The 19747-nt window shown below is 42.5% G+C and overlaps 2 protein-coding genes across 5 annotated transcripts in view; one reads left to right on the top strand and one right to left on the bottom strand.

The window, feature by feature from the left end:
• The first annotated feature begins 1836 nt into the window (after window positions 1–1836).
• Window positions 1837–10203, top strand: NIPSNAP3A (nipsnap homolog 3A). Of its 2 annotated transcripts, none has more exons than XM_049795289.1 (6): window positions 1837–1967; window positions 4136–4343; window positions 6309–6470; window positions 7974–8123; window positions 8512–8598; window positions 8702–10203. In XM_049795289.1, exons 1-6 carry the CDS (start codon window positions 1887–1889, stop codon window positions 8776–8778), a joined length of 765 nt encoding a protein of 254 aa, XP_049651246.1. In that variant the 5' UTR covers window positions 1837–1886; the 3' UTR covers window positions 8779–10203. The 2 variants fall into 2 exon arrangements, with proteins under 2 accessions (XP_049651246.1, XP_049651245.1); XM_049795288.1 differs by lacking the exon at window positions 1837–1967 and adding an exon at window positions 2882–2992.
• Window positions 10204–11877: 1674 nt separating this feature from the next.
• Window positions 11878–19747, bottom strand: part of ABCA1 (ATP binding cassette subfamily A member 1) — a 96446-nt gene continuing 88576 nt past the window's right edge. For 2 of the 3 annotated variants that reach the window (XM_049795260.1, XM_049795259.1), the window contains 7 exons: window positions 19382–19488; window positions 18811–18952; window positions 16831–16965; window positions 15958–16061; window positions 15738–15830; window positions 15313–15556; window positions 11878–15120 (listed from right to left, as the gene is read on the bottom strand). In XM_049795260.1, coding sequence (XP_049651217.1) covers window positions 14980–15120; window positions 15313–15556; window positions 15738–15830; window positions 15958–16061; window positions 16831–16965; window positions 18811–18952; window positions 19382–19488 — 966 coding nt within the window. In that variant the 3' untranslated portion in view covers window positions 11878–14979. The remainder of the gene's footprint in view (window positions 15121–15312; window positions 15557–15737; window positions 15831–15957; window positions 16062–16830; window positions 16966–18810; window positions 18953–19381; window positions 19489–19747) is intronic. The other variant, XM_049795261.1, reaches the window with a different exon arrangement.

Consider the following 19747-nt stretch of genomic DNA (forward strand, 5'->3'; position numbering starts at 1 on the left):
ATTTTATCTTAGCCACCTGGCTGTACTCATAAGCAGTCTTCTCAAATTTACTTGCTGTATAAAATAATTTGCTGAATTATTTCAGGGAATCATTTCAGGCCTTCACTGAGTTCCAGTGCAGTTTGTTGTACATTTTAGCTCTGCACTGTGTTGAACTCTTTTGCTCAATTATGAAAATCATATTCACCTTTCTGTTCCTTGACTACACAAAAGAAACATTAAATTAAAGCTCCTTCTTGACTACTCAGGCTAGCAAGAACAAAACCTGCTTTTTATGACTTATCAGTTCAAATTCCGGCCTGTTTGGTCATTCCTGATGAGAAAGCAAATACAGGAAAAGTTCAAACAATAAAAATAAAAGCTTTTAAAAATGTAAAGAAATATTTCAGCACAACATGGCTATGAACAACATTACTTCATCCATATAGTAAGATAAACAAAGGAGAACCTCAGATATTGTGGAGTTTGCCATCTCATTCCCTGCCTTCAGCTGAAATAAAATTTGTTCCTAAGTGAAAAAACACCCACACATTAAACCAATCTTAAACCAGCAATAACTGCATCAGTAATCACCTTCATGTGTGCTTCTGCTGTAGAAACTATGAGAATTATACATGCCACACTGCAAAAACACTTTAGCATGTATCATGCTCAGTTGTCCCAATACAAAAAATGTAACCAAGAATACCACTTGCAAATGAACATGTAACATGTATGCAGTGCAGATGCTTCATTCTTTCTACACCACTCTTTTAATGTGCTTGTTAGAACAACTTTTTCTATCTCATTTTAGACAGTTGTTCTTTCTGGGCTTGTCTTGTAATAAAAATTGTCTGTAATTGTGAGAAAAAGCATGAATGTTCCATAGCATGAAACCATCATTTCTCTCTTCAGCTTAATTCCACGCAGAGGCCCTCCAAATCAGTTATTCAGGGTGGAGGAAAGAATGTGCTGCTGCTGCTATTAAGAGGAATCATGAAGCATATTGCCTTGCCAATTTAGATTGTCTTCCATAAGCCAGTCTTTCCTCAGAGCTCATTTGTCTCCCACGGGTAAAACACTGGATGCACTGACACCAATGGAAATTCTACCTTTACACTTAATTTACATACTTAATTTACATACTTTACATACTTAATTCCGCAAAGGTATACAGTCTCAGCCATCACAAAATCCCACCCCTAGGTAACCGTGCGGCAGTTAAGACCTACACAGCTGGGCAATACAGCTCTAATGGGGTGACAGTGCTTGGCACTGTACACCCCTGGCACAAAGCTTGGTTTTACCCAAAAGAACGCTACAAAAAAAGGCCACAGAGGGCTCTCTTCTGGAGGAGGACTGCAGATCTGTAGCCGTACAATTTCAAATTCGATCCTGCAAATGCTAGAAGGTGGGTGACATACTGAGTGATCTGCCCCAGGGCAGCCTAGTGGGGACAAAGAGTCCTAGGTCTCCAGAAGCAACCAAGGATACTTTTTTATTGTATTCAGGCACTCAGGCAGAGAGAGAGGTACCACGTTTGACGCACTTGGGTCTGGTAACTTTAAAGAGCACTTCTCCTCGGCCGTGCACTCACTCATTCGTCCTTCCGCCCGTCCATCCATCCATCCATTCGTTTGTTCGTTCGTTCATCCCTCCCTCCTACTCCAGCGGAATAAACCCCAGGAATTGAACACCCTTCGCCGCGGTTCAGTTCGCTGTTGACCCAGGCAGTAGGGCGAGCTGCTGAGGCCGCCCCGCCGGCCCTAACGGCCGCCCAACGGCCGCCCCAACGGCCGCCCCGCCGAGGGAGGCTCCGCCGCCCCGCCCCAGGGCAGTCCGCCCGCGCTCTCACGCAACCAACGGGAGACCGCTGCGTTTGCCTTCCGCCCGGCCTGCCGCTCGCCATGCTGCCCCCGCAGGCCCTCCGCCGGCCCCTCGCCGCTACCGCCGCCGCCGCCGCCCGCCTGGCCCGGGCCCGCCCTCAGGTAACGGCCGGGGCGCTGCGGGGAGAGCCAAGCGCGGCGGCGGCGGCCGGGAGCGGGGCTGCTGGTGCGAGCCGCGGGGGCGGGGCCAGCGGGGGCGGGGCCAGCGGGGGCGGGGCCAGCGGGGGCCAGCGGGGGCGGGGCCGGCGGGGGCGGGGCCAGCGGGGGCGGGGGGTGGGCCTGCGGGGGCGGGGTTTGGGTGAGGGGTTTGGTGCAGGGGTGGGCGTGGGGCGGGGCGGGGGCGGGGCTTAGGTCGGCGGGGACGGGGTTTGGGGCGGGGCGGTGTGGCGCTTGTGGCTGGGCGGGGCGCGCGCTGCCCCCCGGGGCAGGGTCGGTCGTTGTCGCGACATCCTCTTTCACGGGGCTGTTTGCAAGCACGGGCAGGCCTCGTGCTGAGGGTCGTTCCCGGGTCTTCTCCAGAATCGTGTGACAGCTTCTTTGGACGGGAGGAGTCGTCCGGCAGTGGCCCAGTATATTTGCATGAGTGGCAGAAAACTGCTGGGCTTCTCTTTTCCTGCAAGAAATTTGGCATTGGATGTGTCACCGGTGCAGGATTACTGCTAGTTCAGGATCCTGTGGGGATTTAGAAACTAAATGCTAAAAGAAGCTGTGATACATGGCGACCAAAACTAGATGCGTAATACTCCAAAGGGTCATTGGGAAGCAAGACCTTTGGTCTTGGCCATCTGTATTTTGTGGCTTGAGCTGTACGCTGTGCCTGCCTGCTGATGCTTGTGAAATAAGACGTCTAAAATCCATCCTGCAGCCACCTCTGTGCAAATACAGGCTAAGGCCAAAGGTTTGGTTTGGCCTTAATTTTTCTAGTTTTATCTGAGAGGCGAGTAGCATGTTCCAGGTTATTGAGGCAGTTGCAAAAGTAAGCATATTCTGGGACTTCTGAAGGGGGTTTATGTTATATGAATAGAAGAACTGTTCTTGACCAGCCTTTGGGAAGCAGCCAGCGAAGGGCAAGGATGCAGACTTTAGCAGTCTTGTGCTGGAAGGAATTAGTCTTTTCCCAAGCCTTGGTATGTTTTTCTTTCTTTTGCCAACCGTATGTAATTTGCTAATAATGTAAGATTGTAATTAGAAAACAGATTGCAGTAGTGCGAGTTGGTCGGGTAAGGGCAATGCAGGCCAGGCAGACGTTGATGCTGCCTCTGCTTCGGTGGCATTGGCAGCCTTGCCTTTGAGTAGTGTGTTTAGCTGACTCTCTTCTTATTGCTTTGACTTCTTGCATCCTGCTGCTGGCTTCCTGAGGAAGGGGTATGAGAAAAGGAAAATCCTGCTTTGTTATGGGCTAATATAAACAATTGAGTGTGTGTCCTGGTTTCGGCTGGGACTGAGTTAGTTAATTTTCTTCTTAGTAGCTGGTACAGTATTTTGCATTTAGTGTGAAAATAATGTTGATAAGACACTGATGTTTTAGTTGTTGTTAAGTAGCGCTTATCCTAAGTTAAGGATTTTTTAGTTTCCCATGCTCTGCCAGCAAGCAGGTGTACAAGAAGCTGGGAGGGAGCATGGCCAGGACAGCTGACCTGAACTAGCCAAAGGGATATTCCATACCACAGAACATCATCCTCAGTATATAAACTGGGGGGAGTTGGCTGGGAGGGGCAGATCGCTGCTTGGGCACTGGCCAGTGGGTGGTGAGCAATTGCCATGCACATCACTTGTCTTTTCTTGGGTTTTATCTCTCTCTTTTTGTTATCTTCCTTTTCATTACTATTACTACTACTATTATTATTATTATTATTTTATTTTACTTTATTTCAATTATTAAACTCTTCTTATCCCAACACACGAGTGTTACTTTTTTTTTTTTTTCCTGTTCTCCTTCCATCCCCACCGGGGCAGGGAGGAGTAAGCAAGTGGCTGCGTGGTGCTTAGTTGTTGGTTGGGGTTAAACCAGAACAGTGTGACAAATAAAGGTCTGTTGCACTGCCAAAAGGAGTTGCAGCAAATAATGCACATGGGAACTATTTCCAAAGAAAAAAGTCACAAGATATTTCTGTAGTGGAGATCATGAAGTACCCCCATCTCCCAGTCCCCAGTAAAAAAAAATCCATCTATAGCATCTCACTGTTTTAAAAAAAGTTTAGAAATTAGACAGAAGACTTTTTTCGGCTTGAGAATTAGTTTTAGTTATTTTTCTTAATATTTTCTCTCAGGTACTTGCATCCCTTGCTACAGGGCCCAGACAAAATAATAGCATTTTCTATGAAATTCGCACATATGATATTAAGCCATCGAAGATGAAGGACTTTGTGGAAATGGTCAACAAGTACTTTCACCTTCGCACAGCTCACTCAGAGCTGGTGGGATTCTGGTCTGCGGAGCTGGGAGCGATGAATAAGGTGGTCCACATTTGGAAGTACGGTATGCTTAGCTTCCCTTTGCGCTGATCTGCTCTCTCTGTGGTTCCTGTTTCCGCGGCAAAAAGGCGAGGAGAATGCTTACTCAGCTTTTATTTGTTGCTCTTACTATAAAGAAGTGTCAAAAAAAATCTTGCACCTGTATTGATTACCAAAAAGAACACTGCAGAGCCTGTCATGACAATTTTGACCTGTTGTGATAAGGGACTTACAACTGTTCTTAAGCAGCAATCTCTGCTCAAAATAGGTATAATAGAGGAACTGCGGCAGAGTGCTTTTTTTCATGGGAAATATCTTTAAATTAGGGTCAGTTCCTGAACCACAAATGTCTCCAGAATTTCAAAATGGATGGAAAAAATGTTGAGACCTCCTTAGTAAGATAATACATGTAAGTGCAGACAATCTACATGCAGTCTGTGTATGTTTATATGCATATATAATTGTTCTCAAATTTTAGTTCAGTTCACTCCCCTAAAACAATGAAGACACAGTTTGCATGCTTAAACTCCTTTTGCAGCTGGACTGTGTTGACGTGGGAAGCCACTGCACCAGCTCTGACTGCCCAAGCACACAAAGTGTTTCATTGCTGCTTCAGCCTTGGTGGCAACAGGCATCTGGCAGTATAAACAACTTTTTATGTTGTTGGAGTTGGTGCTGACCTGGAAGGTGCTGGTGAGCCAAGAAAAGCCACAATTATGTGAGAAACTAGGTGTGCTGGCTGTGATCTTTGTGGAGCCCAAGGGAACTTGATATTTGGGTTATGGAGAGGTGGGAAGGCACAGCAGTATCATTTCTTTGTATACCTGCTACAGTCTCGGGTATATCTGTATGCTGAGACAGGGAATTTTGTTTCTGAAGTCCTCAATCTGCTTGTTGAAATCCAGCCTGTTCAGAGTACCCCTTTAGAATAAAGAGTCACCCCTTTTGTCCTGGAGGGGTGAAGGGACCAGCTGTTTGTCAATGGGAATATTATGAATTTATGTGCATGTATGGTTAATAAACTGTCCTGCTTCTCAGAACTTTCTAGCCTTGTCTATTGTTTCTTTCTCTCTAAAAAAAACCCCCTATTTTTCATAATCTGTGAGAAACTTTTAAAATGCAAAACTAAGAAACAAACCTGTAATTTTTATTTGTTTCCTAACGGTGTTTACATGTGTAATGTACAACATCCTTTCTCCTTGATTAATCAGACCCCTGCATATATTTCTTTAGTAGTTAAAAATAATTGGTTTATTTTTCTCTTAGTCCCAGGATACTAATATTTCTCAGAATTCTTCTCATTCTCAGATGCTGGATTTTTCTCTTGTATTATTGAAAGCTGCCTGCATAAACGTACTGCTTAAGATGCCACTGCAGCCTAACCAGTTGAAATTCAGACACTCTTAATTCAGTGGATTTGCTTTTATTTAAGAAAAAAAAAAAGAAGATAAGATTTAGATTTTGGGCATTTAATAACTGTTTACGTAGCTGAACAAACAAACATTACTTCTACACTTATTTTAACGTCATTTGATATAAGCCAAAACTCACATTTTTCTTAATTTTCTCTTGATAGGCTAATATTCCTTCTGAATTTTCTTTTCCACTTCACTTCCATATCCACTGTGCTTTCTCCGAATCTCCTTATCCTTCGTAAATGTTGCCACATCCAGTATTCCTGTGGATGCCATGTATGAATCTTTCTTAATGGTAACATTGCTTAACATATTTTAACTTTTATATAAACTTTCTTGGAAAATTTGGTTTGGCTTGAAACCATTTAAATCTGAGTGCTAAAGCAAAGACTTTTGCAGAATTTAAAGGAAATTTGCCACATCTGCTTTGAGCTAATACACTGTTTGAAAATAGCAGTTTCAAACTTAATGGAAGTACAGCTTGCCTCCTTGTAATTACACATTTTGGTTGAGTCTGATATGAAATTAAGTGCATTTTTCCATAGTTTCTTTTTTCTTTTCTTCTTTTCTTACAGATAATTTTGCCCATAGGACAGCAGTCCGGCATGCACTAGCCAATGACAAAGACTGGCAAGGAAAATTCATCTCCCCAGCTCTCCCCTTGATAGAAAAGCAGCACAATGAGGTTGCTTATCTGGTACCCTGGTGTCAACTTGGGAAGCCTCCAAAAGAAGGGGGTGAGCTTATCTTCTCTTTTGCCGATTAAAGTTACTGATGCTGATGGACTAACAAAAAATAGCTTAAAGCTTAAACCAGGTATTACATGGGTTTATAACCCTTTATGTAACAAATGCATCTATGTAAACCCATGTGAAAAAGGTGACATAATACAGATAAGGGACAAAGTTTTTAAGAAAGATTTTACACTAACTTAAATCAATAACTGACTAGAGCCCTGATCATTAATGTTGTGAAGAGGTGTTTGAATTGACTAAACGACCATGCAAAATGGCAATGCTGTAGTAGTGGCCAGAGCAGTCATCCCGGACTTGCTTTGTCCATCCACCAGTGAGAGGGCATTTCCTGGACACACTAAAAAGACAATGATTGTTCTCTTTCACAGAGGTTTTTCTCTTTTATCAATTTGCTTTGATGTTACTGCATAATAGTTTTAAGAAAAACAAAAAAAATCCCTACCCTTTAAAGATATGTGCAAGTCAAACATACTTTGTAACAATCATAGATTAGGTGTAGATGTCCTGTCCCTATGTGTTTTAATTCTCTCTGTAGCAAATGTATTAATAGTATTGACTGTTCCCTGATTTATGAACGTTTGCAGACTTTGTTGTATGGAGTGACATCAAACAGGCCTTGTTTTAGCCCTCAGCATGTGCCTATATACAGTAATCTTTGTTCTGTATTTCCCTGTGATTCTGAATTTTATGCTGTTTTCTCTTAAAACTGGAGAGGTGACTTTTCAAACACTTTGTTCCCATTTTAGTTTGCCTCCAGCCCATTCCTGGAGAATAAGACCAGACATATGGCAAGTGTTTGGCTTTCTATTAAAGTGTCAGCAATTGTGATCTAGAGTAACTTCCTGAACAGAAAGGAGATGGATAACGTGTCTTGTAGCAGGACTGGAGTTTTTCGGCAAATCATGATGTCATTTGTCTATGAACAAGGGAGATGATTGTTTGGCAGAGCAGAGATGCTATGCTAGTCCTGGTTTGTTGGTTATGCCTGCAGATCTTGCTGTGACCAATTGCCAGGAGTCAAAGGGGTGTATAATGTCTTAAACCACTTCAATGCCAGAAAACATTGCCAGTCTTAGAAAAGGCCACCTTGTGTTGTTCAATCAGCCATCCAAATTCTGTAAATATGTGTATTTGTGACTTTTGCAAAGTAGTCTGAATCTCCCCAAATTTTCAGGCAACACTGGAAATTGCTAAGTTGGGCTTTGTATGAAGCCTTCTGTTGCTCAGGGTCCCAGTACTTACATTGACACTCGAACTAGCTCCAGTTTGCAAGTCGCTTGCCTGTGGTCTTGTGAGCCCCTGGAAGCTGTGAGTTATTGTGCATCCTGGGATGAAGGGGCAGTTTCATGTCCTGCTGACCCCAGATGGCAGGGAATTGCAGTACTGGTTTCACAATAAATACGTTGCGGCCATGACGCACTGTTTGAGAACCAGCATATTAATTTGTATTTCCTTCCTTGAGATCATCTTTGCCTTTTCTTCCAGGAGTATATGAATGGGTTACTTTCCAGATGAAGCCTGGTGGGCCAGCATTGTGGGGTGAAGCATTTCAAGCTGCAATTAATGCTCACATCAACACAGGCTACACCAAGCTGATTGGTGTTTTCCACACAGAGTATGGCTTACTTAACACAGGTACTACTCGACTTCTGATATGGACTTTGGCATGAGAAGGGGTGGAGGGAGAGGGGCAAGCCCTTGTCCTGGATCAGGATTGGCTGGCTTGATGAAAAAGTTGGTGCGGATCGTCAAAGTCCTGTAAACAGTCCTTGAACCCAGCTTTATATATTGGGTTATAGGCTTAAGCCAGGTGCTGCTATCTCAAAAGACTCTCAGATTTGATGTTAAAGACCCAACCCTTTTAAAGGCTCAGCAAAAGATCATCCCACCACTTACTTGCCTGGAGAATTGTTTCTGCTAACTGCAAGGCATCTAACAAGTGAAGGCAGACTGCTAGGGCTTACAGTACATGTTGTATTGCAGCATTAACAGAATTCATCTGACTTTATTTGTACTTTCTCAGTCCACGTGCTCTGGTGGAATGAGAGCCCAGATCACCGGGCAGCGGGAAGGCACAGTGCCCATGAAGATGCCAGAGTGGTAGCAGCTGGTAAGAGACAATGGAGCAGCACTAGTGTAACCTGCATGCATTCTGAGAAAAGTATTATTTCTCATTGGATTGCTGTCTTAATTATGTATGCTTTTAATTTCAGTGCGGGACAGTGTCAGGTTCCTGGAATCCCAGAAAAACGTGCTCCTGATTCCTCTGCAGTGCTCACCGCTCAAGTAACCTTCTCAAGGATGTAACTTATGACAGAAAGGACAAGATGAAAGTGCTGTCAGCCATTGCCATCACACAGATCGTTATATCCGCATGAACTGAGTTCTTCAGTTTATGACAAATGGATGCAAAATGCTGATCACTAGCAATGTAAATCAGTAAAATTTTGCACCCTGATAGCAATTGCTAAACAGAAGTTTATGGTGATGTCCCTACATCCCCAGGAAAAAGAACTCAAGCCATATCACTAATGGCATGAACCACACTTCACCCTTCCTTTATTTTAACCCCTCAGTTCTTAATACTTTTCTGCATAGCTAGATCAGTTATCAAACCTAGTAGGTTAAGTGTTCTTCTACCAACATTACAGCTCAGGGCTGGTATCATTTTCATAACATACTTAGGTGACTCTTGTAATTATCACGTCTTGGCTATTACACACTGGTCTAGGAAGGAATGCCCCCACATATCTGCTACCCAGTTATGTTTTAATCAAGACTTCTCATTGGAATGCTTTGTATTAATTCTGAGAAATGTAAACCATCAGTGTGGCTGCAATTGCACCTAGGAGGTGCTGCAGTGAAGCTGGTCAGGTAGTGTGTCCTGATGAACTCTACCACAAGGTGAGCATTTAGTCATTGTCTTGTTATAGCTCACTTCAGCCCCTACCTTTTGTTCTGGTTTCAGCTGGGATAGAGTTGTCTTCCTAGTACCTGGTATAGTGTTATGTTTTGGGTTCAGTATGAGAAGAATGTTGTTAAAAACCTGATGTTTTTAGTTGTTGCTAAGTGATGTTTATACTAAGTCAAGGATTTTTCAGCTTCTCATGCCCAGCCAGCAAGAAGGCTGGAGGGGCACAAGAAGTTGGGAGGGAACACAGCCAGGGCAGCTGACCTAAACTGGCCAAAAAGGTATTCCATACCACGTGATATCATGCCCAGCATATGAACTGGGAGGGACGTTTGGAGTGATGGCATTTGTCTTGCCAAGTAACCGTTATGCTTAGTGGAGCCCTGCTTTCCTGGAGATGGCTAAACACCTGCCTGCTGATGAATTCCTTGTTTTGCGTTGCTTGCGTGTGCGGCTTTTGCTTTACCTATTAAACTGTCAGATCTCAGCCCATGAGTTTTCTCACATTTACCCTTCTGATTCTGTCCCCCATCCCACTGTGAGGGAGGTGAGTGAGCAGCTGCATGGTGCTTCCTGGGCAGCTGGGGTTAAACCATGACACCTTTTTTTGATCAGTAAACACTTCCTCAAAACTGTGGATTACATACATAATGCTTTTTGCCTTAGGTATTTTAATACTTGATTAGGGTACTGAAGTTGATTAGCCCTTGTTCAACCATGTAGTCAAACTCAGCTGATGCTTACTTTCTTGAAATACTTTTTGCCAGACTGTTAAAAGCCAAATAAATTTGTATAAAGCATGAATTTTTAGTGTTTACAGCTCAAGCTCTTACTCTTTTTAAACTGTGAAATGATAAACCCCATTCTCCAAGTACAGCATTTTGCAGGTCTTGCATTTTGGTGAACAAGAGTCTTGATAATAGTTGCTTTAGAACCAGTAAGCTGGAGCAAACAGCAGCATGGCAGAGGGCATATGGGCTGAGAAGTCAAACTTGTATTTTGGGTACAGTGGTACAGAGCACCCTCTTCTGCAACTTAAAGGTCACTAACTGGCAGAGTACTCAGGAGGCTTTTCCACAGGTTAATCATTGACCTGCAAAAAGCAATTGTTTTCACTTCTCTCCTGAAGTTTCTTTGAGCTGTCTGCCTAATGATTATTATTGCTTCTGTGAACTGCTTTAAGATCTCATGGAAAGCACTGAAAAAACACCTGTAGGCAAGGGGGGTGCATAGGATGCAGCTGTACAAAGGAGTGTAACAGGTCCCAGCTCCTCTACCCAAATCTTCATACACTCCTCCCGCCAATAAAGCCATCTTTAGCATTCTCAGGGTGGAACAACACTTCAGAGACTACTGTCTTAATACCTTTCAAAGTTTATTTGTAAAATATAAATGGCCAATAAACCATTGCTACCAAGTTGATTCAGAATGTTGCCTTACGGCAGTTAACTCAAAGGACTTTTTTTTTTTTTAGTAACAAAAGCATGGGCTGAAAAATGGGACAGGGAATAAGAGGACTTTTTTTCCTCACAAGTGCAAAAATTGTTTTATTGTTTACTGGAATAAAAAATAGAGAGGTATATTAAAAACAGTATAGGGGTTTTTTTTTAGTAAAACTATTTTCCTTGTCACCAGCATTGAAAGCAAAGAACACTGAGGATGTTAGAGGTATGCTTTATTCCAAAGTTTGTTGTTTTCTGACAAGAGGTTGATAAATCAAGCACATTACCCAAAGCAACAGCTGGACACTACATTAAAATAGAAAAACCCAGGAAATTTTAATTGGCTGCTTACCTCTGGATGAATTTTTCTGATGAGTGTAACTTAAAGAATTGGTTGGATTCTGGAACTTAATTGGTTGATAGTAGGACTACAGGCAGTAGCAGGCAAAGTTTTACCATCAGTTTTCCTTTGAGCAATCAGACCATTATTCTGCTTTCATTTGTAAACTGCTGGTCAAAATCAACCTAGTATTAACTTGAGTGATCTTCCTTTAATTTGATATTAGCAAAGGATTAGCTAAGTTTAGGGTAGTTCGGAGTCTTTATACTCAACGTTTTGCTTCGTTAGTGAAAACAGGTACAAAGAGGAGGAAAAATTATCAATAGTTGCAACTTGCCATGTCTCTGTAATGGAAATATTCAGAGATAGCTCCCTGACTTGAAATTTAAACATCCAGATAGGTTTGTTATGTTCTGCAGCTGGATTTGACAGTTACATTGACCATTTTTGTGGGGGGGGACTTGCTGGAGACCTTTTAAGGTTCTAAAGGTAGTAAATAAAAGTAGCATTTGCCTTTCAAATCTTACATCACCTCACTTGCCTGAAAATAGTATGTGCCCCATGCTACTTTGTAGATACTGGAACCTGCTTGTACATTATGCATCAAAGTTCGCAACAAAACAAAACTGGGCAAAAAAGAGCTTCTAACAGCACTCCTCAAAAGAACATATGCAAAAATGACACTTTGAAGACCAATGGTGCCATAACAGCTTTATTTTTTACTTAATACAAGGCAATTAGAGTGCCTTTTAATACTTCACATAACAGTTATTAGCAAATACAAATATATATACTTTTTTTTTGCTTTTAATGAAAATGTCCATTTAAGGATTTAACTTAGAAATTTCAGTTGTGAAATCTCTCTAGATTTTGCAAAGTTAACAGATATTCCAGTGCAAAAATAGATCCCATTACAGATAGCATAAAGTGCTTGGAATGAAGGACCAACTACAATTCAGGAGGGAAGGATAAGCACAAAGTGGTGGTTTAACCATGGGGAAAAATACAACAACTCCTTACTGAAATACAAATGTACTACAAAGAGGGATGCAACATGTCAATAGTAATAAAGTTTAAAATAAGTTAACACCTCAGTGCAGTTTCATTATCAAGAGTGGTTCATATACTGTATGTGACTCTAGAGTGATTTTTCCCCAACACACACTTAAGAGTAAATTAGTGGCTGTCTGAACTTACTCCATGACAAACCTTCATGTGAGAGTTACATTATGCTGTCTGTCCAGTACAAACAAGACAGATCAGAGCTGTGAAATAGTTCGGTTAATATCCATGGTTACTGTAACATTTTGTCACAGATAGACTCCGTATAAGCGTGACAGTCACAGGGCAATAGGAATCAAGAATCTCATTTTCCTGGGCTAAGGAAACAGAATTATGATGTAACTGTTGTTTGCTGCCGAATAAATCATTTACATGAGCAGTTAGAAAAAGCAAACCACAGCCCTTTCAGGACCAAATCTGAATCCTCCTAGAACTTGTTCTAGTTCTACATGCACTAGTTCGGTGCAGTGCAAAACTTAGGCCCTTCACTTTGGTGACTTATGCTGATTTGTAATAGTGATTTTTAGCAGTGGTAAGCCTTCAATACTACTTGTTTCAATGATACCATAACATATCTGCAGCCTGTTACAGAGAAGTCATGGCTGTAGCTCAGCTGTTCAGTTAATTTTCTGCACCTGGAAGTCTGGTGTGTTCATCACCCTGTAACTCATCCCCATAGGGTGACGATGGCCATAAAGATAATAACAAAGCATGTTTTAAGTGAGGTATACCAATCCCCATTACACTCCTTGCTCAATCCCCTTAGCAATGTATTATACAGATTAAAAAAAAAAAAGTATGAAAAAGGCACTTCAGCAGAGCATGTAGTAAGCTCTTACTTTATCCCAAGGCAGGAAACAGCAGGGACTGGGATCTTGTGCTAAATATTTAACTGTTTTTTAAAAATGCTGAATAGGTCAGTGTTACCAAGTATACCTGGAAATATGCAATCAACCTTCTTCAAGTTCATGCCAGCCTCTTCACTGTTTGTTGGGCTGCTATGGGCATTCACAGAAGAAAATGGTGCGTGATTAATCCATGGTGGAGTAGCATCAAGAACTAGTGCAGAACCTGTACAAGTATTTAAGGCAGAGGCATGACATAGAGTAATAGCCCAGGAACTGCACTTAGGTTCAAACCACATTACTGAACCTATTTGTGAATGTAAAAGCAAGACAGAGGGGCCCATAAGTGTATTAATGAAAACATACTCTCCCACAACTGTTGTACAATGTGAACAAGAATTGGTTGTTCTTGCTATATAATATCCCCTCTAATATTATTCTGGCTTTGTAAAACTTTAAAAATTTTGAACTATCTTGTCCTTCAAGGGGATTTTTACTGAAGCAGTTTGTCACATGTATAATAAAGGGTGTACTCTCCAGTTAGGGATCACCTAATGACTGAAACTACACTGCACAACAGAAGCAGAAACTTACACATTAATCTAACATTATACCAGTTGCCAAACAGGAACATTTTAAGTGAACAGCTTGCAGTAATTGCAGATCGCAGCTGATTGCTACAGTCTGGAACTTGGTCAGATCATGAATGTAGCTATCGCCAAATGGATAGAACGAGAGCATAACATTGCAGGCATAATGTAAAGAAATACTGTGGCTACAAAGATCAACTGAAAGCACTTTCAATCCCTAATTATGCTACCTACCTATTCAAAGTCATAAATAATACTGTTAAAAAAAATAATCTACATCTCATTTCTAGTTTTATCTGGCAAAGCCAGAAATGGCAACATGCTTGTGCTAAGCAGTAACTTCAGATGATGGGTACCTTTCTGGTGCAAAGCAGGGGTTAAAGAGCACATATTACGTATCTGAGTGACAAATCTCACGATTTAGCATTTGCTCGTGGCATTAGCAGCTTGTACAACTACTGAGTTTGCTGCTGTGGTTCAAACCCTAGGTCTGCTTCTCACCCACTTCTCCTACTAGGTGTTCATGCAGTTGCTGCAGTACCTCAAAGGAGCAGGAGAGTACTTAACTACACAAAAACCTAGTCAGAGTATGTTATTGGTTGTGATGCTGGTGGGACAACCCTGTGCATATGCAGGGTTCACAGTTCTGCATATCACCATTTACTGATGGAGATGTATGGATATGATGGCCTGTCTCTTGCCGTCCCATCTGCACAGTACTGGTTTGTGGCCCAAGATTTGTCACCAACTGACCTACACCAGTCTAGGAAAAGCAGCTACTCCAGGAAGTTTTCACAACCTAAAGCTGCAACATTGGTGGTGACTTTTGCCACTGACTGTGTTGGTGCATTCATTGCCAGCAATGGATGTAGCACCAGGAACTTCCCACTCCTGACATGAATGTTTTAAAGACTAAAACATGCATGTCTAAAATAACTATAAATAACCACTGGCCATGATTCCTCAGTGAACTGTTTTTGCAACCCTAGTGAAAATATACTGTACAGGACAAGATACAGTATGGTTGAAAGCCCACAGCATCTAGTGGGTGCTTTACCACAGCTTCAGAGTTATACTGTAATGAGCTAAGTTCAAGTCTTTCACTTGACAACAGTACAAGACGACTCTATGAGGCACTGCCCCTGTAAAGGAATTTTGCTTTCATTGCATTGAATTGCATTGCATTGAATGGTTATCAGTAGAGTGTCCAGTTTCTCTTCCTCTAGCTTCTTCTTTGGGAGTATCCTATACCAGGAAAAGGAATTTTGCATTCTGCTCATCATTTCTTTGCTGAAATTGGCTCACACACAACTTTCTTTTACCTTCTCATCTTGCAGGAAAGAATTAAGGATTGCAATGTCTACCACAGTCTGGTTTTTGTGCAGTGACAGATCCTTAGTGTGGTCATCATCGCTTTGGTCCTTAGCAAAATTTACAAATACCTACAAGAAAAAAGACCATATCACACATCACCCTGGATTTTCATTAATTCAGAGCATTTTATACACTGGGCTTCCTGAACTAGTCCTGGGATTCAGCACTCTGCTAAAATGTCCTTAGGTCCAGTAAACTGGTGAATTTATTCCTACCTCTGCACGAAGAAGCTTTTGGCAGACAGGCTACTGAAAACTTACTTGGTCAAGTGTGGTCTGAGAAACGGAGTAGTCTTCTATGTGGAGCCTCTTTTTGTTCTGGGAGAGAATACTGAATATTCTGGCCAGTGAGGATGGTGAAGAGGGAAGCTGGTACTGCAGCATATTCCGATGCTTTTCCTTCAGGACACTTCCAGGGAAGGCATGCCCAAAGAAATCCTCAACAGGCTTCAGGTCTGGGTTTGCCCCTGCAATTCTCACCACTATGGTGTAACCATCTCCAAACCTGTAAACAAGAGGGCCAGCACAGGAGTTAAGTGCCTTTGAAACAGAATTCCAGCTTAAAATCCAGCAGCATCTCCCATAGCCAGAATAGCAATGGGAATGCTGCATAAGGAATTAAATCTGACTATCTCCCTAAAAATGCAGGCAACTCTGTGGTGTACATGAAAAGAATATATAGCTACCTGTTCTTTAGATGCTGGACGCTGCCCAAACACCTGAACCGCCCATTGACCATTATCGCCATTCGAGTGCACAGGGCTTCACATTCTTCCATGCTGTAGGCAGAAGTAACTTCGTTAGCACTGCAAGTGGCAATGAAGGACAGAGCAGCCAAGCAGAGTTTAGCTTCCAGCCCTGGTAGACACAAAAGCCAGGGTATGATAGAATTGGGCTGCTACTTGCCTGTGAGATGTGAGCACCACTGATCTCCCCTCTTTGATTACACTCAGAGCACAGTTCCACAAAAAACGACGTGCTTTGGGATCCATCCCTGTTGTTGGTTCATCCTGCAAAATATATACAAAAATCACGTTATGATGTATTCTACCAACAAACACTTAATCTCTGAAATGATGTGTACATTCTGATTATGCATACTGGAAACACTGAAAATAAGCAAGTTTCACTCATTTTCCAAAATGAGAAAATAATTTATGCTCCAAATTTTAAATTAGCAAACAAGTTTTTCAGAACTGAGAACTACTGCTTATTCTGCAATTCTAACTTGTTGAAATATCCAGTTCTAAAGCAAGTTAAAGTCAATTAGCTTGTTTAAATAGACCACTAGACTACTTTCTCCCACACTATGAACTTTAGTAATCCTAAGGTTTGTCCTTGATTTTAATCTAAAGAATCTAAAATATTTATTTCCAATTTTCATTGAATTATTAAAATCACAGGACTGGTTCTCCTGCACAGTAAGATTCACTTGTGTCCAGCAGGAAGGCTATTATTTTTTTGTAGATATAGAAATCTTTGCAGCAGCCACTTAGCAACCACTAAGGTGGTGAAGATGCTACATAGCCAGCAGTTTGGCATCATGTTTAAGACCCTTACTTCCCCACCGATTTTTCAGATATAGAAGCCTGGAGGCACATTATAGCTTGCCCCTACATTTAAATAGGGAATCTTTATTTCCATGTGCTGTTTGCCCACGTTTAAGTGAATAATGATATATTTGAACATTAGTTGGCTGTGAAGTATCTAGTCTTCATTTGAACCTGCTTTTTCTGTTTTCCCAAGGAAAATGTTAATGAGCAAAAGTTGCAGACTCACCAGGAACACCACAGGTGGCCCTCCAATGAGGGCAATGGCTGTGGAGAGCTTGCGCCTGTTCCCTCCACTGTAATTCCCAGCGTATTTTTCTCCATATTTCACAAGGCCTAGTTTCCGAATTGCCCACTCGCCAACCTACAAGAGACAGCACAACACCAACTTGAATCAAGCACAGCAACATCTACACAGTGAGATTTTCCTTATGAGCTCTGGCTTTAAAAACAATTTTCAGAAGAGCCACTCATATGAGGATCTAATGTGGCATGGATATGGGTTTTGAAACACCCTGTTTGCCTCTAGATCAGGATATATGCAATCCTGCCCCTGGGAGGCCAGAAAATCAATTGGCTGCAGCTTATTGGCCACTGAGCACGAGTTCAACATCAGCTGAACCATGTTAACCACCAGGGCAGTGCTCTTAGCAGCACCAGCTTTAGCTAGCTTTCCACTTGCTGTAGGCTTGCAGCAGGGACACGGTCCCAGCAATCCCACTGTGGTGCACCTTAGCCCTTCAGACAGATGGGGAGGATCTGGTTTGTTACTCAGGAGTATATATCAGTAATAACTGGTGCCAATAAGCAGGCATTGTTGCCCTGGGGACTATAAAGTATTAGCGGGAAGAGAAGGAGCTACTACTTGTATCATACTCAGAATTGGGTCCCTTTTTATATGGGTGTGCTGGTTTTGGCTGAGACAGAGTTAATTTTCTTCACAGTAGCTAGTATGGGCCTATGTTTTGCACTTGTGCTGAGAACAGTGTTGATAATACAGGGATGTTTTTCATGATTGCTTAGCAGTGCTTACACAGAGTCAAGGCCTTATTTGTTTCTCACACCACCCCGCCAGCAAGGAGGCTAGGGGTACACAAGAAGTTGGGAGGGGACACAGCTGGGACAGCTGACCCCAACTGACCAAAGGGATATTGCATACCATATGACATCATGCTCAGCATATAAAGGTGGGGGAAGAAGAAGGATGGGGGGGAAGTTCAGAGTTACGTCGTTTGTCTTGCCAAGTAACTGTTATGCGTGATGGAGCCCTGCTTTCCTGGAGATGGCTGAACACCTGCCTGCCAATGGGCAATAGTGAGTGAATTCCTTGTTCTGCTTTACCTGTTAAACTGGCTTTATCTTAACCCATGAGTTTGGGGTTTTTTTTCCGATTCTCTTCCCCATCCTACTGTGGGGGGAGAGAGTGAGCAGCTGTGTGGTGCTTAGTTGCCAGCTGGGGCAACAATGGGACTGGTGGGAACATCACACAAAGGAACTCACCAGCAACCTTTGAAGGAGCTTGTAGTTTTCACTCATCATCACTACTCTCAAAGAGGGACTCAAGCTACCCAGACACCAGATGTGGCCCTATCCAAAGCACTGGGTACAGCTGTCATCTTGCTACCTACAGCAGTTCCTGTTCTGCAGCACACAGGACACATATGGTGAAAACTGCTGTTAACTCAAGGTAACAGCACTGAGAAGGGTGCTGTATGGTATCAGCACCTGTCATTAATTGCCTAAAGAGTGTTAGTGTAACCCTATGTCTGAAAGCTGAAACAGCAGCTCTTTAATGATGCAGCATGATCAACTGGAAAGATGTTGACAGCCAGCATGAGGCTTCTATTAAGCTGTAGAGTTCTTGCTCCCTGGGACTGTGAAGAATTAATTCTTGACAGCAGGTGAGGTTCTGCATGACCTGCAGCTCCACAGCCCTTAAACTGTTAAAGGGAAGAAATCATTCAGTGGACAAGTGCATTCAGTATGAGAATGCAGGACCCAAAGTATCTGCCCTTCCATTTAGTACACTTTTCTAGGCAGCACTGAAAGACCACAGCAACTTTGGTTTGCCCTGGAAAGAAAGTGGGACAGATTTCACCATAACGTATCTTCAGCAGCTTCACATCATGGCATTGCATGTGTTGCAGGGAAGGTGCATGCAAGCAGGAACAGTTGGTCACTGGGGTGGGTCCTATGGTGTTCCATTTACCTTGCAGACTTCTTTCTCTGGAACACCTCTCAGGAGTGCAAAGAACTCCAAGTGCTCTCGCCCTGTCAGCAGTTCATTAACAGCATCGAACTGTGGGCAGTAGCCCATGTTCTGATGGACTTCTTGGATGTTGGACAAGATGCTGTAAAAGAAAAAAACCTTTGTTAGAATTTCACAAGTACATACTGCTATTTTAGGTGCTAAAAGGAGGAAAGTGAAACAGTGGTTTTCAAATCACTGAACTAACAAAAATACAGGATCCTAGAAGTCCATTTTGGCTAAATTATTTTTTCTCTCTCCCCATATACCCCTTCTTTTTTTAAATATGACATTTAAACGTGAGAAGGCAGGTATTCAGAGTGACTACCAGACAACATCAATTTTCCTAAGCCACTGAAGCACTTTACCAGACTTGGCAAAGGGCTGAAAGAGATGCCAGGAGTTGAAAAAGGGAAAAGTGGGGCAGAGTTTAGATTTGCTGGAAGTGGAACAAAGGCTGTGAAAGCTGGAGGAGAAAGCAGCGAAGGACCTGCTTTGACATAAAGCAGAGGAAAGATGCATGGTCTTTCACCTGTTTCCTTTGAGGAAAGCTTCTCCTCCTGTCACATCTGTATCACCAGTTAGCATCTTAAAAGTGGATGACTTGCCAGCACCATTTACTCCCAGGAGTCCAAAGCACTGGGGATACAAAAGAGCAGATGAGCACAGTGTTTGAGAACACGATTCAGCTGCATTATTTTCAGCACTGACAAGATGGGAAGGAACAAACTTGACCCTCAGGACAGCTGGAGGGAGTCTTCGCTGCATTTTCAGGAAAAAATTCTGGACCTTCATTTTAAGTGTAAAGCTTTAGGCTGGGAAAATGAACAAACTCTGGTGTCACCTTGGTGCAGTGCTACCACAGCATATCTGTGCCAAACCTCGGGGGGTACCAGAG

The sequence above is a fragment of the Accipiter gentilis genome, chromosome Z (assembly GCF_929443795.1).
Source record: "Accipiter gentilis chromosome Z, bAccGen1.1, whole genome shotgun sequence".
Classification (NCBI taxonomy): domain Eukaryota; kingdom Metazoa; phylum Chordata; class Aves; order Accipitriformes; family Accipitridae; genus Astur; species Astur gentilis.

Coding starts and splice junctions, on each gene's coding strand:
- NIPSNAP3A (XM_049795288.1), top strand. CDS start 2,882: ATGAATAGAAGAACTGTTCTTGACCAGCCTTTGGGAAGCAGCCAGCGA. Junction 4,344..6,308: donor GGTCCACATTTGGAAGTACG/GTATGCTTAGCT, acceptor CTTTTCTTACAG/ATAATTTTGCCCATAGGACA. Junction 6,471..7,973: donor GAAGCCTCCAAAAGAAGGGG/GTGAGCTTATCT, acceptor CTTTTCTTCCAG/GAGTATATGAATGGGTTACT.